The sequence below is a fragment of the Rana temporaria genome, chromosome 12, assembly GCF_905171775.1.
Source record: "Rana temporaria chromosome 12, aRanTem1.1, whole genome shotgun sequence".
Lineage (NCBI taxonomy): Eukaryota > Metazoa > Chordata > Amphibia > Anura > Ranidae > Rana > Rana temporaria.
This window is the reverse complement of record NC_053500.1, coordinates 43,688,885-43,716,043: the sequence shown is the minus strand read 5'-3', so window position 1 is coordinate 43,716,043 and position 27,159 is coordinate 43,688,885. Positions and strand designations below refer to the sequence as shown.

Below are 27,159 nucleotides of genomic sequence, written 5' to 3'. Positions count from 1 at the left end.
GGGTGGTTTGGTCACAGTGCTCACTTACTTGAATGGGCTCTCAGTCAGCGACTTCTCTCATTCTTGTGGTCTTTGACTCCTTAATCTTCCCGCCCCCTCATCCACTTCACAGACATAGCGGCACACATGCAGGGAGAGAGGGGCAGAGGAAGGGATGTCTGTGTGTCATGCTGGAGAGAACGGGACAGAGCAGCGTGGGGATCCCTTCCAGGAGGACAGCCACACCTCCCGAGCCATCACTGAACATTGAGCAGTGAGGATGGAGCGGCTCAGCCGCTCAGCAGCCATGAAGGGAGGAGAGGAGAAGCTATGTTTTTTCTGGCCATTCTCGGGTGTGCTGCGGATGTTCCGCGAGCAGAGGAAGGTGTTTCTGGTGCTGTGGAGAGCCTTAGTTGGCTGGTATCTTTGGTGGTGATGTGGAGCTGTACACCGCCGAAGATACCAGCTAACTAAGGTTCTCCACAGCACCAGAAACACCTGCCTCCACTCGTGGAACATCCGCAGCACACCCCGCAGCACGCACAGGGATGGCCAGGCACCCTACCAAGCTCCTTCACTTCTTTTCTCCTACGGAACAGCCGGCGTCCTCATTTCTGTGCCCCTCGAGCACATCCAACTGACACTCTCCCTTGGACACGGTCACGGAACTTGCAGCGGGTGAGCAACTTGTACGTTGCTTTGCCTGCCCGTGCCATTCTGCTGATGTATAAGTGTGTTAGGCAAGTCGGCAAGTTGTTAAAATGTTGGTGGCGTGGACTCCAACAATGACAGGGTTCCATTTAGTACTTCTCATTAAAAAATCTAAATTACGATGGTTGGCCATTTAGCATGGTACATTCTAGAGCTGCACAATTCTGGCTAAAATGAGAATCACTATTTTTTTGTTTGGAAGATGGATTACGATTCTCACGGCGCAACATCATCTTTCACATAAAAATAAAATAAAAAAAATTGGGCTAATTTTACTGTTTAATTTTTATTCACTGAAGTGTATTTTCTCCCAAAAAAATTGCATTTGAAAGACCGCTGGTCAAATACAGTGTGACATTGAATTTTGCAGCAGGTGCCAATTTATTCCCCAGGGTCTCTGTTAAAATATATATAATGTTTGGGTGTCCCAAGTAATTTTCTAGCAAAAAATATTGATTTTTAACCTAAACAAGTGTCAGAAAAAGATTGTGGCCCGGATTTAGAAAGGACTTACGACGGCGTATCTCCAGATACGCCGTCGTAAGTCCAAATGCGCGACATCGTATCTATGCGCTTATTTAGGAACTGAGATACGCCTGAATTTTGCAAGATACGACCGACGTAAGTCTCCTTACGCCGTCGTATCTTGGGTGCATAGTTACGCTGGCCGTAATGGGGCGCTTCCGTAGATTTACGCGTGGAATATGCAAACGACCTAGATACGCCGATTCACGAACGTACTTGCGCCCGTCGGAGTTAGCTACGCCGTTTAAGTAAGGCTTACGTCCGGCGTAAGTTTACCCCTTATAAAGCAGGGGTAAGTCATGTTAGGGTATGGACGTCGGAACAGCGTCTTATTTTACGTCGTTTGCGTAAGTCATATGTGAATAGGGCATTGAGCCAACGTATCTTAGGGAGTATTTGCGACGTGATTCTGAGAATGCGTGCGCATGCGCCGTTCGATCGGCCATGCATTTACATGGGGTCACGCTTCATTACAATACAACACGCCCACTGCCTTGCTACTTTGAATTAAGCTGGCTTATGCCGGCCCATTTACGCTACGCCGACGTAACTTTGGGAGCAAGTGCTTTCTGAATACAGTACTTGCCTCTCAATGTTACGTTGGCGTAGCGCATATGAGATGCGCTACGCCCGCTCAAAGATACAACAATGTATCTGAATCGCGGCCTTAGACTTTACTGCATTTACGCACAGAAGTTTGATCTAAGAAGGAAGCATCAGTTAGAATGTTTCATGTTGTTAAAAACTTGGCAGACTGCCTGGATAGTTTGGCAGCTGATAAGTCTGTTATATGAAAGAATCGGCAAACTCTGCATTGGAGATCGTCAGGGGGGTTGAATCGAGATCACGATTTTTTTAACGATTAATTGTGCAGCTCTAGTACCTTTAGCTATTTTATTGTCTCTGGGTCATGTTTGAACACTAATTAGGATGACTTTAGTTTGTAAAGAGCAAAAATTCCCAACCATGACTTTTAACAATAGTATAAAGATGCTGAACCCTTGTGATTGTGCTTTTAATCTCTGAAAACTCCCCTTTACCTAGTAGTGTATTTAGGTTTTGTGCTGCCCTAGGCCTGACTAAACTCCCTAATTTAAATATGACACACCCCTCTCTATCAAGGCCACACCCCTTGCTGTTTAAGACCCACCCTGAAATTTTTGAGTGGGGACACTAGTTCTGAGGGCCTGGGGGGCAAAGAATTCCCTTAATTTGCATAGATTTCCTCACACTTCCTGTTTGGCTATGGGGCAGGAAGCAAAGGGAAATCTCTGCGATGGGACAGGGATGGTAAAAAATAAACTGACAGGGGCTATAAGTGTTGCCTATAGTTTTATGTGGGCACCAGACTAATTTGCCTCTCAGCCCAGTCTAACAGTGTAGCGCAAGCCGGCGGGGACTCTTTCTGTGCTGCCCCCCTGCAAAGTGCTGCCCTAGGCCTGGGCCTTGTTGGCCTAGGCCAGGATACAGCGTTGCCTTTACCTGACAATTGCTTCGGCCATATGAGTTTTTGGAATAAACTGCCAAGTCACCCCTTTGCCATGCTTTGCTGACAGTAAAACCAACAGCAGTCCAGCAAGCTGCAAACTGTATGATCTCAATTTATAACAGAAGGATATATGTACTTCAGTTCCCTCTACAAACACTTTACTAGCAATGCCTAATGTCAGATTCAGACGTCACAACAGTTTTTGCTTATGACTGGAGGCTTTAACATTTATATAGCTCTTTTAGACGCAGGCTGGCTCTTTACATTTATTTTCCATTTAAGGGAGACAGACTTGGCATCTGATCTTGGAGCTGGTGATACTCAGGCTCAGCAGTGGAATTCTTCAAAAGTATACAGTCTTATGATATACAAAGCCTTGCCTGCCCTTTTTTCCTGCTCACTATAAATCACAAAACTTTATTAGTTCTGGACCATTTTCATCATTCAAATATCATGGGGGGTCTGTGCCAACCAAGCTGAGATGCAAGAAAGGGTGCCCAATGTTCCTCACACAATGTTCTGTGAAGCCTTTGGCAGGTAAACTGTAAATATAAACATTTTAAGCACGTTATTTAGTGTTTTTTCCTGAAGTTTGACTTTAAAGTGGCCCTGTTGGGGATATTAACCACTTAACGACCGCCACATGTGAATATACGTCGTCAGAATGGCACGTACAGGCAGATGGCCGTGTCGGTATGTCCCTGCCTAGACGTGGGTCGGGGGTCCGATCGGGACCCCCCCCCGGTACATGAGGCGGTCGGTAATCGTCTGGGAGCGATCCGGGATGAGGGGGCGGCTATTCGTTTCTAGCCACCCCCTCGCGATCGCTCCCAGCGAATCATCTGCCGCCTCTGCCTGCCCTGCCTGTGTAAGTGTAAAAACAGGCAGGGGGAAGTGATGTCATCTCTCCTTGCGGCGGTCTTTTTGACCGACGCTGAGGAGAGAGAAGACATCAGAACTGTGAGTTGCACTTAACAGTACACTGACACAGTCACACATAGGCACACAACCCCCCCCCCAGTCCCCCCCCCCCCCCAGCCCCCTGTCACAGTGTCACTGCAGTGATCATTTATTTTCTGATCACTGCATTTAGTGTCATTTGTGACAGAAAAAAGTATTAGGGCAGTTAGCTTTAGGTCCAGGGTAGCCCCCTACCTCCCCTAATAAAGGTTTAACCCCTTGATCACCGCCCTAGTTAAAAGCTGTGTAAATCCTAGAAAATGTACCCTAGTTTGTAGACGCTATAACTTTTGCGAAAACCAATAAATATACGCATATTGTGATTTTTTTTTACTAAAGACATGTGGCTGAATACATTTTGGCCTAAATGTTTGACTAAAATTTAGTTTATTCGATATTTTTTACTTTTCGTTATAAGAAAAATCGATTTTTTTCAAAATTTACGGTCTTTTTCCATTTATATCGCAAAAAATTAAAATCGCAGAGGCAATCAAATACCATCAAAAGAAAGCTCTATATGTGGGAAGAAAAGGACGCAAATTTTGTTTCGGTACAACATTGCATGACCGCGCAATTACCAGTTAAAGCAGCGCAGTGCCAAATTGTAAAAACACCTTTGGTCCTTTAGCTGCATATTGGTCCGGGGCTTAAGTGGTTAAAGGGGTTGTTAGGGTTTGTTTTTTATTTTCTAAATAGGTTCCTTTAAGCTAGTGCATTGTTGGTTCACTTACCTTTTCCTTCGATTTCCCTTCTAAATGTTTTTTTCTTTGTCTGAATTTCTCACTTCCTGTTTCTCCTCAGTAAGCTGTTCTGGCTGACTAACCCCCAGCCAGAAGGGCTCAGATGATGGGGGCAAGCTTACTGAGGAGAAACAGGAAGTGAGAAATTCAGACAAAGGAAAAAAAACTTTTTGAAGGAAAATGTAAGTGAACAAACAATGCACTCACTAGCTTAAAGGAACATATTTAGAAAATAAAAAACGAACCTTCACAACCCCTTTAAAATAACTCCAAAGAATACCAAACAGTATGGGGCAAACTCTTGATGCCAGGTTCAGTTTAAAACATTGATATTCCATGTGGAAAAATGTCTAAAAATCACCCCGCCTGGGATCCTCACTCACGTGTTTCACTCAACAAGGCCTTACTGTAGAATCTCTGTGCCCAAGTCCGTGTTGGGTGAAATGAATTGGAAATTTGTAAAATAAACGTGATGGCCAGTATTTTTTCTATATTGTTTGGTGGACTGTGAACAGAGATGGGCAGGAAAGCTGTGTTTGCACCTGAGATGAGAAGCAGATATCGAAGCGCAGACTTTTGTAGCTGTATTGTTTGTTTGGTGAAATGCGTCAGTACATTTTAAATTTAAACATATTGTGAGACATTTTGCTCTATAATGTTTGATGGACTTTGAGCAGAGATATGCTGGGGAGCTGTGCCCACACATGAGATAGGAAGCAGATATACAAATGTGATATGCAAGTAAATGCCCAAAAACTGAAGCAATGACTATCCCACAATGACTATTCTGCAGATATCCAAATGTGGGCTTTTGGAGCGGTAATTTTTTTTAAGATTGTTGAGATCACAAAGAAGCTAGTAAACACCACTTGGTTTCGATGGTTACTTCTGCTGACCTTGACTCCACTGCATGGCACAGTAGTGACGTGGAGGTTGATGGGAGGGACTACTGAGCACAGCAGGGGAGGGGACCAGGAGAGGAGTTGGTTTCTGCTTAAGACTTCAGCAGACTACGCCTCTTGAATGGAGCAGCGTTTGGTAGCACGGTCAGCTAAGACTGGAGCTGAGAAAAGATGGCTTCCAGGAGGGAAATGCTACATGAATCATCTGCCCTTATTCAAGATGGCCGTAGCTACAAAATGCCAGGGGGATATTTTTTCACCAAAAAACACATAGAGACATAGGTGGATGACTGGGTTGCTTTGAATACTACAAATTAGTTAAATAACTTTTTTAGGTTGTGGTGCTCAGATACAGTTCAGTTTAATAATAGGAGCTTTATTTATTATAAAACAGACTCTACACGCATCCTGTTCTAGCAATGTTCAATGACCTTATGTTTTGTTGACAAGTCTCGCCTAGCTAAGTGTGCAAAATTTAGCAAGCCACTCAATTTTCCTCCAATTTTCCATAAGCATTATTTCCTCTATCTGTGAGACAATTATCACTCCTGTGACCTCCTTACTTGGCATGATCTGATCTTGGACATTGAATCTAGTTATAAGTTTGTACATAAAAATAGCATCCCGCAATATGTTTGATACAGAACATAACTGTACTACCGGAATATGCTGTATGGTGGTTGTGGAAACTGACTTCTATGGAAATAAATACTCTAATAACTAGAACAACCATTTGAGGGAAAGGCATGTGGTAGCTCTCTCCACTTCACATGACATTTTTATTGTCTATATATTGTCTATTTTATTGTCTATAGAGACAGCCCCTTCTTTGAAGGCTGAAGTGGTTAGACCACATTTTGCAGCACTTTTTTTAGAGTGGAGTTCTAAGACCACTGATTGCAGAAAATACCCAAGAGAATGGATGCCCTTCTGTCATCTGGCATAGCATCTGTCTTTGTAAAACAAGCATGTCAGTCAATGCAAATCCCACTCTACATAGTTCAGTCCAGCATCCCTTTATACGGTTAAGTCACCTTTGATCAGTCTGGATGATTTGCTGCTGATAGCCGAGCTAGGGCCTACTTTCAGTTTATACGCTGTGCCCGGGGGATATGCAATAGAAAGCCGATGACCACCAGCCCCACTAGCTCTTCGATCATCAGTACTTTGTCTTCGGAGAAGAAAGTTATTGGTCCTTTCATGTTCTCTGTTGGACCAATTATCCCTCTCGTAGGCTGGAGGTGGACTAGACCCCAGTCCTTCCCTAGACCGGCACTTTCCTTTTACCAAAATGTGTAGCAGTTCAGAAACGCTAAGAATGGCAGAGATGATCCCAACTACAAAGTAAAACTGCAGAAAAATTGTCTTTTCTGTTGGCCTGGACACAAAGCAGTCCACTTTGTGTGGGCAGGGTTTGCGTTCACAGATGTAGTCTGGAGCTACTTTGAACCCATAGAGTAACCACTGTCCCACTAGAAACCCGACCTCCGCCATTATCCTCATCACCACATTGACAATGTAGAATGTGCGTATGTGACGTCCACGCTGGTCAGCCCTTAACTTGGTTCTGATGCTGCTTGGCTGCCCAGGTCGTGCTGCTTCCTCTTCATCTGCATCTCTTCCCATCTTGGCATTCTGGTGCATGGAATAAATTACAAACAGCACTGCTGGGGCAGAGAGCAGCACAATATGGAAGACCCAAAAGCGGTAGTGGGATATAGGAAAGGCCTGGTCATAGCAAACTTGACGACAGCCTGGTTGCATAGTGTTACATACAAATTCCTCCTGTTCATCTTCAAACATGTCACTACCCACGGTGGCCAGGATGAGAATGCGAAAGATGAGCATCACAACCAGCCAGAACCGTCCCACCATGGGAGAGTGCTCCTGGACAGCATCTAATAGCGAGCTCAAAAAGCCCCATTCCCCCATGTCTCCTCTTGTCCAGGACTTTTGCTCTGCATGAGAAACAATTATAACATTATGAGAACATGTACTTGTATTTGTCATGATTTATTATGCAGGTATGGGATCTGTCATCCCAGTCCAGATTCAAGAAGAAAAAAAATATATACAACTGCTTTTTTTTTAGTCTTTATATCACATACACATACTGTACTATGCTAATTCTCCTGTGATAACTGACTACTGGAGGGCTGCTTAATAATCGATAATGCTAGGGAATCCAAATAAAGAGCACATTTTCTAAGTACTTTTTCTGTTTTGAAATATAGTAAAGACATACTACCAAAATTCAAAGACCAATTTAATTAAAACGAATAAGTAGTAATAATATACTTATTAAAATCTGGAAATTTATTTTAAAAAATAACACTCTTTGCATTGAAAACTACACACCCTAAACGCTTCAAACAATCATCCTCATACTGCCATCTGTTTTAATTATTGATACAGTGCTTCGAACATTATATGTTTGCAACGTTTTTAGTCTTTTATAATAATACACACCTTTTACTTCACTAACAATGTTGGATACAGTAATTGATTTTGTTATTTTATTGTATGGGATTAAAAGAGATAAACCATTTTCACAGTGGTGAACAATTAAAACAAAATATATCTCGCTCTAAACAAACTAGTTATTTTCTGTAATAATGGTTGTATGAAAGCTTGCTTGGTTTATCCAAATGTAGAATTGTATAATATTTAAGTTTGTATTAAGATTGTATTTTTCACTAGGATTTTTTTACCTTTTACATGGTTGAACTGGATGGACATGGTCTTTTTTCAACCTGACTAACTATGTAACATTTTAGAATGTACGGGCTTATTATTTTATTGATTTTGTTAAAAATGTTTGACCACTTTCAACATTCTTAAAGTGGATAAATATAAACATTATGGCTGTGTATTTTTTTTTATTACTGAATATTGTTATATTTATTATTACTAACATTGAAATTATTTTTATCCAGTAAAATATACTGTATTTATTGGCGTATAACACTCACTTTTTTACCCTGAAAATAGAGGGTAAACTGTGCCTGCGTGTCATCTTAAAGTTAGGGTGCGTGTTATACGCCGATAAATACGGGTAGTTATTTTTATTATTAACAAACTGCTACATGGGAGTATGCCTAGAAATATATTTAACTTTTTTCTTTTTTTTTTCTTCTAATCTCTTAATTCAATATAAAAGGTTTCTGTGGTGTTAATCAACATGTAATACTTTGCCTTTAAGTCTGATGGAGATTTATTTTCATATCTCTTGTGATAATTGTGCGGTATTTCACTATGAATCAGCAAAATCTGTCTTAATATACAGTTGTAGAATACTAATGTCTGTGTTTGCTTCTAATGTATATAGTACAGCATTTCTAACTATACAGCAAGCCATTGAGTTTCAAACGTACCTAAATTGCTCCTTTGGGACAGGAACTGATGTGAATGTACAATATATACAGTGGATATAAATAATCTACACACCCCTGTTAAAATATCAGGTTTTTGTGATGTAAAAAAAATGAGACAAAGAGAAGTAATTTCAGATTTTTTTTTCCACCTAATGTCACCTATAAACTGTACAACTCAACTGAAAACTCAACTGAACGACAACATGAAATCTTTTAGGTGGAGGGAAGTAAAAATAAAGACCGAAAATAATGTAGTTGCATAAGTGTGCACACCCTCTTATATCTGGGGATGTAGCTGTGTTCAGAATTAAGCAATCGCATTCAAACTAATGTTAAATAGGAGTCAGTACATACCTGCTATCATTTAAAGTGCCTCTGATTAACCCCAAATAAAGTTCAGCTGTTCTAGTAGGTCTTTTCTGACATTTTCTTAGTCGCATCCTACAGCAAAAGCCATGGTCCGGAGAGAGCTTCCAAAGCACCAGAGGGATCTCATTGTTAAAAGGTATCAGTTAGTAGAAGGGTAAAAAAGAATTTCCAGGGCATTAGATATACCATGGAACACAGTGAAGACAGTCATCATCAAGTGGAGAAAATATGGCACAACAGTGACATTACCAAGAACTGGACGTCCCTCCAAAATGTATGAGTAGATGAGAAGAAAACTGGTAAGGGAGGCTGCCAATAGGCCTACAGCAACATTAAAGGAGCTGCAGGAATATCTGGCAAGTTCTGGCTGTGTGGTACAGTGGGGATCGAAAGTTTGGACACCCCAGGTAAAAATTTGTATTAATGTGCATAACGAAGCCAAGGAAAAATGGAAAAATCTCCAAAAGGCATCAAATTGCAGATTAGACATTCTTATAATATGTCAAAAAAAGTTAGATTTTATTTCCATCATTTACACGTTCAAAATGACAGAAAACAAAAAAGGGAGTCTGCAAAGGTTTGGGTACCCTGCAGAGTTAATATCTTGCACTGCCCCTTTGGCAAGTATCACAGCTTTTTGTAGCCAGCCAAGAGTCTTTCAATTCTTTTTTGAGGTATCTTTGCCCATTCTTCCTTATAAAAGTCTTCCAGTTCTTTGAGATTTCTGGGCTGTCTGTCACGCACTGCTCTTTTAAGGTCTATCCATAGATTTTCAATTATGTTGAGGTCAGGAGATTGTGAAGGCCATGGCAAAACCTTCAGTTTACACCTCTTGATGTAATCCCCCATGGATTTTGAGGTGTGTTTAGGATCATTATCCATTTGTAGAAGCCATCCTCTCTTTAATTCCAGCTTTTTCACAGATGGCATCAAGTTACCATCCAAAATTTGCTGAAATTTTATTGAATCAATTTTTCCTTCTACTCGTGAAATGTTCCCTGTGCCACTGACTGCAATACAACCCCAAAGCAAGATTGATCCACCCCCATGCTTAACAGTTGGACAGAGGTTCTTTTCATTAAATTCTGTGCCCTTTCTACTCCAAACGTACCTTTGCTCATTCCGGCCCAAAAGTTATATTTTAACCTCATCGGTCCACAGAACTTGTTTCCAAAATGCATCAGGCTTGTCTATATGTTCATTTGCAAAGTTAAAACGCTGATTTTTGTGGTGAGGACGTAGAAGAGTTTTTCTTCTGATGACTCTTCCATGAAGATAATATTTGTACAAGTATCTCTTTATAGTGAAATAGTGTACCACAACTCCAGTATCTGCCAGATCTTTCTGGAGGGATCGTGCAGTCGTCGATCGTTGCTATCTTCCTATAGCCTTCTCCAGCTTTGTGAGCATCAACTATTTTCAGTTTCAGTTTTCTAGACAACTGCTTAGAAGAACCCATGGTGCTGATTGTTGGGGCAAGGTCAGATGAGTCTGGGCATTTAAAACCTTTGAGATTGACATCACCTGGTCTTCCCAGACGATGATTGAGAACAATCCATGACACTGGCAGGTCTCAGCTTTGCAAAGGGGCAGTGCATGCTATAAATTCTGCAGGGTGCCCAAACTTTTGCATACGCCATTTTTTTGTTTTCTGTAATTTTGAAAGTGTAAATGATGGAAATAAAATCTAACTTTTTTTTACAGATTATAAAAATATCTAATCTGTAATTTGATGCCTTTTGGAGATTTTTTCCATCTTTCCTTGGCTTCGTTATGCACATTAATACAAATTTTTACCTGGGGTGCCCAAACTTTCGATTTCCACTGTACATGTGACAACAATCTCCCTTATTCTTCATGTCTGGGCTATGGGGTAGAATGGCAAGACGGAAAAACTTTTTTTTAAGAAGAAAAACACCCAAGCCCGGCTAAACTTTACAAAAACACATCTGAAGTCTTCCAAAAGCATGTGGGAAAATGTGTTATGGTCTGTTGAAACCAAGGTTGAACTTTTTGGCCAGAATTTGAAAAGATAAGTTTTGCGCAAAAACAACACTGCGTATCACCAAAAGAACACCATACCCACCATGAAGCATGGCGATGGCAGCATCATGCTTTGGGGCTGTTTTACTTCAGCTGGAACAGGGGCCTTAGTCAAAGTAGAGGGAATTTATGAACAGTTCCAAATAACAGTTAATATTGGCACAAAACCTTCAGGCTTCTACTAGAAAGATTAAAATATAGAGGGACTTCATCTTTCAGCATGACAACGACCCAAAGAATACATCCAAATCAACAAAGGAATGGCTTCACCAGAAGAAGATTCATGCTTTGGAATGGCCCAGCCAGAGCCCAGACCTGAATCCAATTGAAAATCTGTGGGGTGATCTGAAGAGGGCTGTGCACAGGAGATGCCTTCACAATCTGACAAATTGAGTGTTTTTGCAAAGAAGAGTGGGCAAATAATACCAAGTCAAGATGTGTCATGCTGATAGACTCATACCCAAAAAAGTGCTGTGATTAAATCAAAAGGTGCTTCAACAAAGTATTAGTTTAAAGGTGTGCACACTTATGCAACCATATTATTTTTTTATTTTTACTTCCCTTCATCTAAAATATTTCAGGTTGTTGTTCAACTGAGTTGCACAGATAATAGGTCACATTAAAGGTGGAAAAAGCTCTGAAATCATTTATCTTTGTCTAATTTTTTACATCACACCAAACTTACATTTAGACTTTTTTATCCACTGTATGTGCAAAGATCTATGTAAATTGACAGCGCTATATAACCTTAGATTGTAAGCTCCTTGAGGGCAGGGACTGAGGTGAATGTACAATATATATGTGCAAAGTGCTGCGTAAAATTGACAGCTCTATATAAGTACCTGTAATAATAAATAAAATCGTGTCTTGCAGATAAAACTATATATTCTTCCTCTATTAATCCTTGAAATCAAGCCTTGCTTAAAAAAATTTTTTTATTTAAATAACACTGGTTAAGCTATCTACCTCATTTATTTTACTTGTGAAAACTAAAGGTTCAACTGCTTCATGGATGTAGTGGAGGCCTTGGACAACATCGACTGGAGGTTTAACTGCTTGCCGACCATATACTGTGTGTGTGTGTATATGTATGTATATATATATATATATATATATATATATATATATATATATATATATATATATACGGTGGCAAAGTGGCTCCTCTGAGCAGGATCACATACCCATACGTGATCCTGCACTTCCGGGTCTGGGGCATGCATGAGTGCCACCGGCGACCTACTCCCAATCAACCAATCAGTGGGTCCGGTGGACTCTGATCATTTCCAAGAGAGACTGAACGGCAGATTGCCGTTCTGTGAGAAGGGGAGGTAGTGATCCGGTGTTTCTGCTAAGCAGGAACACGAATCTCTGCCTTCCTACAGTATAAGCACATCCCCCACAGTTAGCAAGCACTCCCTAGGAACACATTTAACCCATTTAACCCTTTGATTTCCCCTGATGTTAACCCCTTCCCTGCCAGTGTTATTGGTACAATGACAGTGCATATTTTTAGCACTTAGTGTCCGACTTGGCCACTGCAATATCGCAGTCCCGCTATAAGTCGCTGATCGCCGCCATTACTAGTAAAAAGAAAAAAAAAATCTATCCCATAGTTTGTAGACGCTATATATTTTGCGCAATTTGGATTATTGGGGGGTTTACCAAATATATGTAGCAGAATACATATTTACCTAAATTTATGAAGAAATTTGATTTTAAATTTTTTTATATTGGATATGTTTTATAGCAGAAAGCAAAAAAAAATATGTATTTTTTTTAAATTGTTGTTCTTTTTTTGTTTATAGCACAAAAAAGAAAAAACTGCAGAGGTGATCAAATACCGCCAAAAGAAAGCTCTATATGTGGGGAAAAAAAGGGCATTTTTATTTGGGTACAGCGTCACAGACCACGCAATGCAGTGCTGTGAAACCAAAAATGGCCTGGTCATTAAGGGAGCTAAACCTTCCGGAGAGCAAGTGGTTAATATGAGGCTCTTGGTCCAAATATGTTATCCTGGAAATAACAGTTATTTAAACAAAAATTGTGAACTTTTCTCTTGCCAATGGAAATAAGTAGTGGGACATCTAACGCATACATTTTTTTGTTGGTAACTACGATGGAGAAAGGTGTCGGTTGATGTTGTCAAAGGCCTCCTCTACATCCATATAGAGCAGTTGAACCCTTAGGCCGCGTACAGACGAGCATACATGTACGATGAAACCGGTCCGCCGGACCGTTTTCATCGTACATGTCTGCCCAGGGATTTCTGTATGGTGGCTGTACTCGCCATCATACAGAAATCCGCGCGTAAACAATATGCGGGGCTTATCTGCGCCGTCGCCCGCGGCGACGTGGGCGGCCCAGCCAGTTCAATGCTTCCACGCATGCGTCGAAGTCATTCGACGCATGCGAGGGATGGCGGGCGCTCGGACATGTACGGTAGGTCTGTACAGACGACCGAACATGTCCGAGCGGGCAGGATTTCAGCGGGCTGTTTTAAAACAAGTCCAGAAATATTTGCCTGCTGGAAAAAGGCCCGGCGGGCAAATGTATGCTGGAATCCTGTCCGCTCGGGCCTACACACGACCGAACATGTCTGCTGAAACTGGTCCGCTCTAACACATGAATATGCTTTGATCTAAACCATTCTATTGTAGCTCTTGCTGCATGTTTAGGGTCGTTGTGGTAAACCTCCGCCCCAGTCTCAAGTCTTTTGCACAGGTTTTCTTCTAAGATTGCCCTGTATTTGGCTCCATCCATCTTCCCATCAACTCTGACCAGCTTCCCTGTCCCTGCTGAAGAAAACCATCCCCACAACATAATGCTGCCACCACCATGTTTCACGGTGGGGATGGTGTGTTCAGGGTGATGTGTAGGGTTCGTTTTCCGCCACACATAGCGTTTTGCTTTTAGGCCAAAAAGTACAATTTTGGTCACATCTGATCAGAGCAGCTTCTTCCACATGTTTGCTGTGTACCCCACGTGGCTTCACGCAAACTGCAAATGGGAATTCTTATGGCTTTCTTTCAACAATGGCTTTCTTCTTGCCACTATTCCATAAAGGCCAGATTTGTGGAGTGCACGACTAATAGTTGTCCTGTGGACAGATTCTCCCACCTGAGCTGTGGATCTCTGCAGCTCAGAGTTACCATGGGCCTCATGGCTGCTTCTCTGATTAATGCTCTCCCTGCCCGGCCTGTCAGGTGGAAGGCCATGTCTTGGTAGGTTTGCAGTTGTGCCATACTCTTTCCATTTTCGGAAGATGGATTAAACATTGCTCTGTGAGATGTTTAAAGCTTGGGATATTTTTTTATAACCTGACCCTGCTTTAAACTTCTCCACAATGTTATCCCTGACCTGTCTGGTGTGTTCCTTGTCCTTCATGATGCTATTTGTTCACTAAGGTCCTCTAACAAACCTCTGAGGGCTTCACAGAACAGCTGTATTTATACTGCGATTAAATCACACACAGGTGGGCTCTATTTACTAATTAGGTGGCTTCTGAAGGCAATTGGTTCCACTAGATTTTAGTTAGGGGTATCAGAGTAAAGGGGGCTGAATACAAATGCACACCACACTTTTCAGATATTTATTTGTAAAAAAAAATAAAACCATTTATCATTTTGCTTCCACTTTACAATTTTGTGCCACTTTGTGTTTGTCTATTACATAAAATACATTTATGTTTTTGGTAACATGACAAAAAGTGGACAATTTCAAGGGGTAAGAATACGTTTTTAAGGCACTGTAACAGAAGACCCAGTGGTCTATTATTGCTCTTAATATTTTCAGCAGGACAATAAATTCTGAGAGGTAATAGGGTGGCAATAATTTTATTGATGATGTGGTATTACACACCAGTCCAGTATGTTCAAATTTATGCCTGGGTTAAACCGTTTGTGGTATAAGGTGGCTTTTGGTCCTTTCTTCAGCAAAGTGTTCTGCACAGAGGGCTTATAGTTACATAGTTACATAGTTAGTCAGGTTGAAAAAAGACACAAGTCCATCCAGTTCAACCACAAAAAATAAAAAAACAAAAATAAAAAACACAGTAAAATCCTATACACCCAACTCCATTCCCACAGTTGATCCAGAGGAAGGCAAAAAACCCCAGCAGAGCATGATCCAATTTGCTACAGCAGGGGAAAAAATTCCTTCCTGATCCCCCGAGAGGCAATCGGATTTACCCTGGATCAACTTTACCTACAAATCTTAATACTCAAGTTATATTCTGTACATTTAGGAAAGAATCCAGGCCTTTCTTAAAGCAATCTACTGAGCTGGCCAGAACCACCTCTGGAGGGAGTCTGTTCCACATTTTCACAGCTCTTACTGTGAAGAAACCTTTCCGTATTTGGAGGTGAAATCTCTTTTCCTCTAGACGTAAAGAGTGCCCCCTTGTCCTCAGTGTTGACCGTAAAGTGAATAACTCAACACCAAGTTCACTGTATGGACCTCTTATATATTTGTACATGTTGATCATATCCCCCCTTATTCTCCTCTTCTCAAGAGTGAATAAATTCAGTTCCTCTAATCTTTCCTCATAGCTGAGCTCCTCCATGCCTCTTATCAGTTTGGTTGCCCTTCTCTGCACTTTCTCCAGTTCTCCGATGTCCTTTTTGAGAACTGGTGCCCAAAACTGAACTGCATATTCCAGATGAGGTCTTACTAATGATTTGTACAGGGGCAAAATTATATCTCTGTCTCTGGAGTCCATACCTCTCTTAATACAAGAAAGGACTTTGCTCGCTTTGGAAACCGCAGCTTGGCATTGCATGCCATTATTGAGCTTATGATCAACTAAAACCCCCAGATCCTTCTCCACTACAGATCCCCCCACAGATCCTTATGTAGTATAAATTTCGAAAAAAAGCTCTTTGTCTTCTTATATTCAAAGCATGACAGTACAAAACGTACAGGTTCTCCAGAAGTAACATGGCGAGGTGATATTTTAGCCACAATAGCCCTTTGTTAAGCTTTGGAGTACAAGTTTTGACAAAAAGTTGGGCTTCAAACCTCATTGTTCTGCTTCTGGAGGACTATTAACTTTTGAGTATGATAAAATACATAACCATTTGCTGAATTTTAGGCTGGCCATACATTATACATTATATTTCTTATTCAATTTCCTTTAGAATTACCTCTATGTAGTGCATTTGATTGCATACAAATTGAAACTGTTTGTTTGACCTCGTATTATATGGTTTTGGTAAATCTAAAGGAACATTGTACAAGACAATTGTATAATGTTTGGCCAGCCCTATATATATATATATATATATATATATATATATATATATATATATATATATATATATATATATATATATATTGTGACAGGAAGTCAGGTAAATCTGTGGGTCTTGTCACAGACGGGAGATACATTTTTGCCTTGTTTAGACAATATACCAAATATTATCAGGTGTCGGCTGCAGAAGCAGCCAGAAAGATTGAAGAACTTCAGCTGTTCAGAATAAGGCAATTAAGGCCTCTATAAGGGCCCTTTCACACGGGCGGATCAGTAATGATCCGCTCCGTGCGTCCGCAAAAGCTCAACAGGGATCCTCCGTAAAATCCCCGCTGAGCTGGCAGCTGACAGCGCGGTCCCCGCACACTGTGCAGGGACCGCCCTGTCTTTTCTCCGCTCTCCCCTATGGGGGATCGGATGAACACGGAGCTTATGTCCGTGTTCATCCGATCCGATCTGGCAGACGGAAGAAAAATAGGATTTTCTTCCGTCCGCAAATGCGGATCTTTGCGGAGGCAGACGATTACGGGTGTCAGCAGATGGTCATAGGGACCAATGTATGTCCCGTTTTCATCCGCAACGGACGGATGAAAATGCGGACATACGTCCGCACGTGTGAAAGAGCCCTAAGTAATTCAGAGGATTACTACTGATTGCTGCATCCTGAGGCTTTTTGAGTGAAGGAGAGCAGTGAACAGAAATACTTCTGAAGAGGTGAAGTGCTGTTGATTTTTCTGTGTGATAAAAAATCAAAAATACTATTTGTTTTTCTGCTGTATGACCAGCAGTGTCTTCTCAGCAGTAGGCTTTGCCAGACTCCATAGATAGGTTCCTGTGTGGTGAAGGTAGACGCCCCAAGTGGCCAGGGTTTATTTTATGTTTGATTTTGTTTATGCTGTTTGGATGCTTGCAATTGTTTCCAGCAAGATGGAAGAATAAACCAACATCTTTGCTTTCAACCGTCTTCGGCTGTTTCTCTGTATAAATCAGTGTGTAGTGAACCCATCCAGGGGGTTACACACCCCGCTACCGAGCTAATCCCTTACACATGGTGGAGAATGCGGGCAGTTAAAGTAAACCCAAAATGGAGGAGATACTGAAACAGCTGGCTTTAGCAAATGCAAATCAACAACAGACAAATGCAGCTTTGCAGCGGAGCATTGCAGCTCAACAGGCTCACGCAGCGCAACAACAGGCTCACCAAGAGAGCATTGCAGGCTTGGAACAGAGACACCAGCAGCAAATGGAGGCCATCGTGACACAGCTTCAGAAACAGCAGACCGAGGCTGGGAGTCAGGCCAGTAACATACCGACTTTTCGGGTAAGACACTTATTGCCAAAGATGACTGCAGATGAGGACCCTGAGATGTTTCTGACCACGTTTGAGAGAGCAGCGGAAAGAGAGAGTTGACCTAAAGAACAGTGGGCTGGACTAGTGGCCCCCCTATTATCTGGAGAAGCCCAAAAGGCATATTTTGATTTGGAGCTTGCAGATGCAAAAAACTATGATCGGCTAAAATTGGAAATATTGGCACGTTTCGGTGTAACCCTGGATGTCCGTGCTCAGCGGGTCCACAATTGGAGTTATCAGCAGAGGAAGCCACCTCGGTCGCAGATGTATGACCTCATTCATTTGGCTAAGAAATGGCTGCAGCCAGAAACTCTGTCCGGACCAAAAATTTTGCAGAAATGGGTGAACCATGGTGGTCCGGAAACCGCAGAGAAACTTGTAGACCTGGTCGAAAGGTACCTAACAACAGAGAATTTGTCCTCTTCCACCAGAGACGCACAGACTTTCCACCCCAAGACCAGACCCTCCCCACCTATAGGTAAGACTGCATCAAGGGATGGGGGTGGATAGAGGGACCAAGGAGCAACTAGAAGAATTATCGGGACTACTGCTAATGTTTGGCGAGAGCGGCCTGGAAGACCCATCCTACAGGAGAGGACCAGAAGATTGATTTGTTACCGTTGCCGGGAAGAGGGACATGTAGCAGTGTGACTTTCTGACAGAGAGACGACTGTCCCTTTTTGCAACCACATGCACTGCAGTAAAGGGAAATGAGAAACCTTTATATAGAATGTGCTTAGATGGTAAAGATGTTGTAGTATTGTTGGATTCAGGTAGCTTGGTCACCTTAGTGAAAAGTGATCTAGTGGTGGGAAAAACCTTGCATCCCAGGAAAATGGCTGTAGTTTGTGTACATGGGGACACTCGAATATCCGGTGACTACAGTTTCCTTTGAAACTTCCCTCAGTAACTTGTGTCACCAGGTGTATTTAGTTCCCAAACTGCCCCATGACGCCATTGTGGGAAGAGATTTCCCAAAGTTCTGGGAACTCTGGGACTGCCCAGATTCCCCAGTAGGTGGTTCTTCTGAGCCTGAAACATCGACTCCAGAAACCTCTACCTGTGAGGATTCTTCTGAGTTTCCATTCTCAGTCTTAGCAGGGGAAACACCAGTCCCTAGGGAGTAGCCTGCTACCTCAGAAGAGGAACAGCGGGCGATAGGGTTTGATGACCTCAAGGTGCACAGAGAAAATTTCATCACTGAGCAAGTGAGGGACCCCACATTGCTAAGAGCCCGGGAGAATGTAGTGAAGATAGATGGGGAGTTAGTTAACCCTGACGAGAGGGTTGCCCTCCCTAACTTCATTATTGAAAGGGACCTGTTATATCGAGTGTCACAGAGGATAGAGGACACCATTGAGCAACTGGTAGTGCCTAAACCGTACCGCAAGATAGTTGTGGAACTGCATTTTTGGGGATCGCGGGCCATTATCGCCGCTTTATCCCCCATTTTGCCTCATAGGCTGCTCCCCTGACCAATTTGACCAAAGGGAAGGAGTCTGTAATGACCAAATGGACTCCCGAAGCAGAAACAGCTTTTCAGGCTTTAAAACAGGCCTTATGTAGTCAGCCAGTTTTAAATTCGCCTGATTTTTCACGGGACTTTGTGGTTCAGACAGATGCGTCAAATGTGGGATTAGGAGCTGTACTGTCCCAGATTATCAAAGGGGAGGAACACCCTGTTATGTACCTCAGCCGAAAGTTGAAGGCCCATTAAGGGAGAATTATGCCACCATTGAGAAAGAGTGTTTGGCGGTGAAATGGGCTTTGGATTCTCTCCGATACTACCTCGTGGGTAGACAGTTTGAACTGGTGACGTATCATGCACCATTGAAGTGGATGGCACAGAACAAAGAGACCAATAGGAGAATAAATAGGTGGTTCCTGGCTCTCCAGGAATTTAGTTTTGTGGTAACACATCACCCCGGTGCTAAAATGGGGAATACAGATGGGTTATCCCGAGTGCATGCCTGCCTGGAAACCTGTGTCCCCTAGGGTTGAATCAAGAGGGGGGGGTATGTGACAGGAAGTCAGGTAAATCTGTGGGTGTTGTCACAGACGGGAGATACATTTCTGCCTTGTTTAGACAATATACCAATTATTATCAGGTGTCGGCTGCAGAAGCAGCCAGAAAGATTTAAGGGCGTTGGAAAACTTCAGCTGTTCAGAATGAGGCAATTAAGGCCTCTATAAGTAATCCAGAGGATTACTACTGAGTGCTGCATCCTGAGGCTTTTTGAGTGAAGGAGAACAGTGAACAGAAATACTTCTGAAGAGGTAAAGTGCTGTTGATTTTTCTGTGTGATAAAAAATCAAAAAGACTGTTTGTTTTTCTGCTGTATGACCAGCAGTGTCTGCTCAGCAGTAGGCTGTGCCAGACTCCATAGATAGGTTCCTGTGTGGTGAAGGTAGACGCCCCAAGTGGCTAGGGTTTATTTTATGTTTGATTTTGTTTATGCTGTTTGGATGCTTGCAATTGTTTCCAGCAAGATGGAAGAATAAACCAAAATCTTTGCTTTCAACCGTCTTCGGCTGTTTCTCTGTATAAATCAGTGTGTAGTGAACCCATCCAGGGGGTCACACACCCCGCTACCGAGCTAATCCCTTGCAATATATATATATATATATATATATATATATGTATATATATATATATATATATATATATATATATGTGTGTGTGTATATATATTATATATTAGAGGTGTTACTATAGCCTAAAAGGTGTTGGTGGGCTGGTATTTTTGCACAAGGCATTTTTTAAATGAGGTCGGCATTCGCCCTAAATTTCACAAGCTTTTGCACATTGAGATCATTACAGTCTCTTTAAAATTTGTACTATTTATTCCGAAGGTAGTAGTTTTATTTTTGTAAAGCCTCCTAAAGTCCAGTTAGGAAGTGCTTATCCCAAAACTTTGAAACTCAGAATTCTGACTTTGAAACTCAGAATTCTGACTTTGAAACTCAGAATTCTGACTTTGAAACTCAGAATTCTGACTTTTGAAACTCAGAATTCTGACTTTGAAACTCAGAATTCTGACTTTCAAACTCTTTCTGTAACTTTTTTTTTTTTTTTTTATGATGGCCCCAGGGCTCTTCCATACACAACAGTAAAGTCACTGAACTTAAAATACTGACTAACCAGAACAAATTAGGATAATCTGCTTAAAACATTAAGAATTTATGAAAGAACACTACTAACTGGCTACTTCAGCTCAGTCTATCTGATTTAAATTGGCATGTATAACAATTTCTTGGTACATGCAGGAAAAGACTAGAAAACAGTCCATTATCCCCTAATCTTTTCCTTTTTTTTTCCCTTTCTGCATTTTTGCTTTTCTGTTCTCGTGCCCCTCTTTCTCCCGTTTTTTTCTTTTTGCAGTGTAACAAAAATTATCTGTTTAATGATTAATGCAAATTTAGCACAGTGGCACAACCGAGTGGCCTTGGCTTTATCCTACATAAAGTGTAACTTCCTAAAAATATGTCACATATTTAAACCTGCTCCTGAATGCGCCTAATTTGACTGAGCTATATAAACTTTACATGTGTGTACTGTATGTCTTTGTAAATCAGCCTCTCAATCTTTCCAAACTGAAGGAAACCCATGAAATTAATTTTTGGACTTAGAGACCCCCTGCTAATACTAACCATAGATCATGGTATTTTAATGTGATTGTCACAGGGTAGGATGCCCCTTACATTTGTGGTCATGTGGAAGAACCACCCCTTACCTTAAAGGTAGCTAAAACAATCATTGGTGGCAGAAGTTATTCATTTGAACCCCTAGCAACCTCTGAAGGAACCCTAATGTTCCACAGAACTATGGTTAAGAACAGCTGCTTTAGAGGAACATAATGGGTGCCGATGTACTATCAATTGCTCAAGGAACCCCTAGCAACCTCTGAAAGTACCCTAGGGTTCCACAGAACCCTGGTTGACAAAGGCTGGTGTAGAGGAACAAACTGAGTGTCAGTGTACTAACAATTTCTCATGGAAACCCTAGCAACCTCTGGAGGTACCCCAAGGTTCCACGGAACCCTGGTTGACAAAGGCTGGTGTAGAGACTGAGTGCCAATTTACGAACTATTACTTAAGGAAGTCCTAGCAACCTCTGGAGGAACCTTGGTTGACAAAGTCTGGTGTAGAGAAGCAGACTGGGTGGCAATGTTCTAACTACGTGATACACACTTTAGGTGAAGTTAATTTTACCTTGCTTTAGCATGTACATTGTATATATTAACATATTGTATGTAATTATAAATAGTAAGTACATTTGTGTAGAGATAGTTGAGGTGATTGCAGCCATATTAGTTCACTTGCAACAAAAACAACTGCCTGTAATAATTTATTTTATTTGCACTAACATTAAATTTTTCAGAACAGGCTTTTGGAGTGTTCCCTTCTTCTTGGTCCAAGCAGTACATTGTTTTATTGTCATAGGTAACGTTTTGCTAAAATGTTGTGTATCAGTACTGCTTGGACCGAGAAGAAGGGAACACCTGTCCTGAAATTGTAACTATCCAATTTTTAGAAAAAATGTGCTCCCTTCTTCTCAGTCCAAGCAGTACTGATGCACAAAGTTTTTACAAAATGTTAAGTAGGACAAACCATTAGACAAAAAAATAATTTACGGCTTGAACAGAGGGGTATGCCACGAAAACTTGTTCTGAAACGTGAAATGTTAGGGCAATTAAAGAAAAATGATCATTGACGATTGTTTTTGTAAAGGTAGGTAATACATTCAAACTGCTGGAGCCAGTAAAATAGGTGATCTAAAGAAAACAAAACGTAGAGTCTTTTAAATGTTCAGCATCGGTAGAAAGTTTTAGGTGCTGTGCCTACCAGGCTTCTACAATTTTTTTTTCTTAGCCCCTGTATGACTGTCTGCATAAGGATTAACCCCTCGCTGCCTATGAATGCAGCAGGCGGTGTATATGTGGCTGACCACGGGTTAATGTTGTCGTGCTTTCGCACTCTCTCTCTCTCTTTCTCCCAGACTGGTATAAGATAAGAATGTCTACATTTAGCGCATACCTCTCAACTGCCTTGCTGAGACATCAGGGACAGCTTTGTCCCCCCTTCACAGGGTGGGGATGCTGGCAAGTCAACTGCAGAGAGAAAGCAGTTTTACACCGGAGGTTAAAGGGTTAAATGGCACAGTGTTGTCAAATAATACTTGGAGGATGTAGTGCCAGCATGCACCTGTCACATTATTCTTATGCATAGAAAAAAAAAATACATTTCCCTCATGCCCTATTACAAGTAGGCACTGAACTACCATCTCTGTCTAATAATGCAGTGATGATGTTCCAAAGGAGGTAACCCATAGCAATATTTCACACTGCTCCCTAATAAACCTTGTTATGTATAAAACACAAAATACAGCACATTGGTCATGTACATGTACCTATTACTCAATGGACATAAAGACACCTCTCACTGCCTATTACTATATAGACATCATTCAGGACACCTCTCACTGCCTATTACTACATGGACATCAGAACATGTCTATAAACCTATTAGTACATGGACATCAGGACACCTCTAACAACTTATTATTACATGGACATCAGGACACCTCTATAAACCTATTATTACATGGACATCAGGACACCTCTAACAACTTATTATTACATGGACATCAGGACATTTCTCACTGCCTATTACTACAAGGATATCAGGACACTTCTAACCTCCTATTACAACACAGACATCAGGACATCTCCCACTGCCTATTATTACATGGACATCAGGACAACGCTAAGAACCTATTATTGCATGGACATCAGGACACTTCTGACAACCTATAATTACATGGACGTCGGGACACCTCTATCAATCTATTATTACATGGACATCAGCACACCTCTAACAACCCATTACTACATGAACGTCAGGACATCTCTAACAACCCATTACTACATTGACATCAGGACACATGTCATGGCCTATTACCACATGCACATCAGGACACCTCTCACCTCCTATTACAACACAGACGTCAGGACACCTCTAACAACCTATTATTACATGGACATTAGGACACCTCTCATGACCCCCCCCTTCATCCTCCTTCCTTCCTCCCCTCCCCCTTTTTCTTCTCCCTCTTCCCTCTCCTCCTTGTGCCTTTTCTTCCCCTTTCTCCTTTCCCTTTCCCCCCTCTATCTTTTTCCCCCCTCCCCTCCTCCCACCTTCTTTCCTGTACCCAAATTGTTAGCCCCCATTCTTTATCCGTATACATGGACAAGGTCTTTTACAAATATATTATTTTTTTCTCAGTGGCTATTTGCCTTAGCATTCACCATTTTGTCCTCCACGTACACCGCAGGGGAGTGTTGGTGACGCCGGTGTCCTGTTTTTGGGCCTCGTGTTGGTCCCCTGTGGTAAGCGACAGTAGTACTCTATTCCCCTATTTCACTTCCCTCATGTTTTGGATTATATTTCCTTGTAACTTCTTGCCTGTTACTATTTATGATATATTATATTACCTGTAGATTTTATCTAGTAGTGTTCTTCCTGAAGAAGCGGTAAATCCCCACGAAACATATAGAGAATGTTAGTGCACTGTGGACTAATTCTGTTCCATCGTGGAGTATATTATATAATATATATACTATATGGTCCTTTCTATTATTTTGTAAACCCCTGTTGTAATCTGTATCTGGATACCTTGTTTTTAATTACATTTTTGTATCAATAAAATATATATTTTTTTGTACTCAATGTGGAATCTATCCAGGGTACCCAGATAGTCCATTTGCCCTTGTTCTCTGCTTTGGAGACTTTTGAGGGGGATAGTCTCCCTGCATTTATCCCTATGATTGTTTTTAGGATGATGGGCTTTACCTATTAGTAAGATATTTTGAGGCCTTACCTCTATTTTTACATGGACATCAGGACACCTCTAACAACCTATTACTACATGGACATCAGGACACCTCTCAAGACCTATTACTACATGGACATCAGGACACCTCTCAAGACCTATTACTACATGGACGTCAGGACACCTCTCAAGACCTATTACTATATGGACATCAGGATACTGCGAATGACCTATTACTACATGGACATCTCTCAAGACATCTCCCACTGCCTATTACTACATGGACATCGGGATACCGCTAATGACCTATTACTACATGGACATCAGGACACTTCTAACAACCTTTTACTATATAGACATCAGGACACTTCTGACCTCCCATTACTACATGGACATCAGGACACTTCTAATGACCTATTTCTACATGGACATTAGGACACCTCTAATGACCTATTACTACATGGACATCAGGATACCTCTAATGACCTATTACTACATGGACATCAGGATACCTCTAATGACCTATTACTACATGGACATTAGGACACTTCTAATGACCTATTACTACATGGACATTAGGACACTTCTAATGACCTATTACTACATGGACATTAGGACACTTCTAATCACCTATTACTACATGGACATTAGGACACTTCTAATGACCTATTACTACATGGACATTAGGACACTTCTAATGACCTATTACTACATGGACATCAGGACACCTCGAACGACTTATTACTACATGGACTTTAGAACACCTCTCACCTCCTAAATACTACATGGACATCAGGACATTTCTCCCCACTTATGACTATATGGACATCAGGACACCTGTCGCCTCCTATTACTATATAGACATTCGGACACCTCTCATCAACTCTTATTATAAAGACATCAGGTTACATCTCACCTCTTTAAAAGACCTAGACTAAAGGAAACGCCTCACCTCTTCCTAACGCACAGACATTGACACACCTTTCACGTCCTAATTCACAGACAGGGCATGTATGACCCTTTCCTAATGCACAGACATTAGGGCACTTTTTACTTGTTCCTAATACTGTACACAGATATCAGGGCACGTATAATCCCTTCCTAATACACAGACATTAGGACACCTCTCACGTCTTCCTAATACACAGACATCAGGACACCTCTCAGTTCCCCCAGATAAAAAAAATATTGGGATACATCTCACCTCCTACTAATACACGGTTCTAAGGACACCTCTCTCCTTCTAATATACAGACATCAAGACTTCTCTTACCCCCTCCCAATATACAGACATCAGGACAACTATCCCTAATACACAGACATCAGGACAACAATTTCTAATACACAGACATCAGGACAACTATCCCTAATACACAGACATCAGGACAACTATTTTTAATATACAGACATCAGGACAACTATCCCTAATACACAGACATCAGGACAACTATTTCTAATATACAGACATCAGGACAACTATTTCTAATACACAGACATCAGGACAACTATCCCTAATATATAGACATCAGGACAACTATTTCTAATACACAGACATCAGGACAACTATCCCTAATATACAGACATCAGGACAACTATCCCTAATATACAGACATCAGGACAACTATTTAATAAATAGCCTCTGAGGGTGAAAAATAATTCAACATTTAAAGGGGGCGTACCATCATCCAGAGTATAGATATAGAGGTACTGGCTCTAAGGTCCCCAGACCTTAGAGCCATTACCTCTATATCAGGACAACTATCCTTAATACACAGATGAGAATACCTACCTATTTTCTCCACAGATAAACAAACTTCAGGACAAGTACTTCTAGCCTCCTTCTAATTTATAAATATAACCATGCATAGTGATCATATCCCTCTAATACACAGGGATTGAGCCCCAACTCCCATAGGTAATATAGGAAAACTAAATGAAGCAATCCTTGCTTGAGACGTCTGGAGCCATACTGATGCACTTGCGACAGAAACAACGGAGTACCGTCAATCAGACCTTGATTAAACGGGTATACAAGAAAGCTTGTCCTGAAAAATTCTACGTTGGTGCAAATAAAAAAAAGTATCGCAGACAGTACTCTATTGTTTCTGAAGCAATCTTTTCAATAATAAATTCAGTTATATCATTCATTCAGCAGATAGAGCCCCTAGGACATGCCCTTTAAGTCTACAATCCCCATCTGTATACATAGATGACTTACCTGCATATTAGGGATACAATATCCACAACTCCATAGGCTGCTTCCACTACAAGAGTTTATAGCCTGGAGCGCTGACAACCGTTTCACTTCATTTTCCCTGGACAGTATCAGGATGAGAAGTTATTTAGCCTCTGCCTGGCTCCGCCTTCTTTTAAAGGGACAATGACCTGCTGTATGAACGGAATGCATTGTTCCATGCTTGACGGATCCTATATTATTGTTTCGCATGTCCATAGAGTTTGCTACTGATTTTAAGAACTCATCCTTAGAACAGTTTTTACTATCTGTTCCAACTTTTTTTTGTAACTATATATATATATATATATATATATATATATATATATATAATCTATATACACCCGGTTAGCTAGATTCAGAGAGAGTTACGCCGGCGTATCAGTAGATACGCTGTCGT

At 41.3% G+C, this 27,159-nt stretch overlaps 1 protein-coding gene across 2 annotated transcripts; it reads right to left on the bottom strand.

The window, feature by feature from the left end:
* Positions 1-5,666: 5,666 nt before the first annotated feature.
* Positions 5,667-26,877, bottom strand: GJD3 (gap junction protein delta 3). Of its 2 annotated transcripts, XM_040330751.1 has the most exons (3): positions 26,745-26,876; positions 22,732-22,805; positions 5,667-7,264 (listed from the first exon to the last, which is right to left on the bottom strand). In XM_040330751.1, exon 3 carries the CDS (start codon positions 7,236-7,238, stop codon positions 6,324-6,326), a length of 915 nt encoding a protein of 304 aa, XP_040186685.1. In that variant the 5' UTR covers positions 7,239-7,264; positions 22,732-22,805; positions 26,745-26,876; the 3' UTR covers positions 5,667-6,323. The 2 variants fall into 2 exon arrangements, with proteins under 2 accessions (XP_040186685.1, XP_040186686.1); XM_040330752.1 differs by lacking the exon at positions 22,732-22,805 and having other exon boundaries at positions 26,745-26,877.
* Positions 26,878-27,159: the final 282 nt, after the last annotated feature.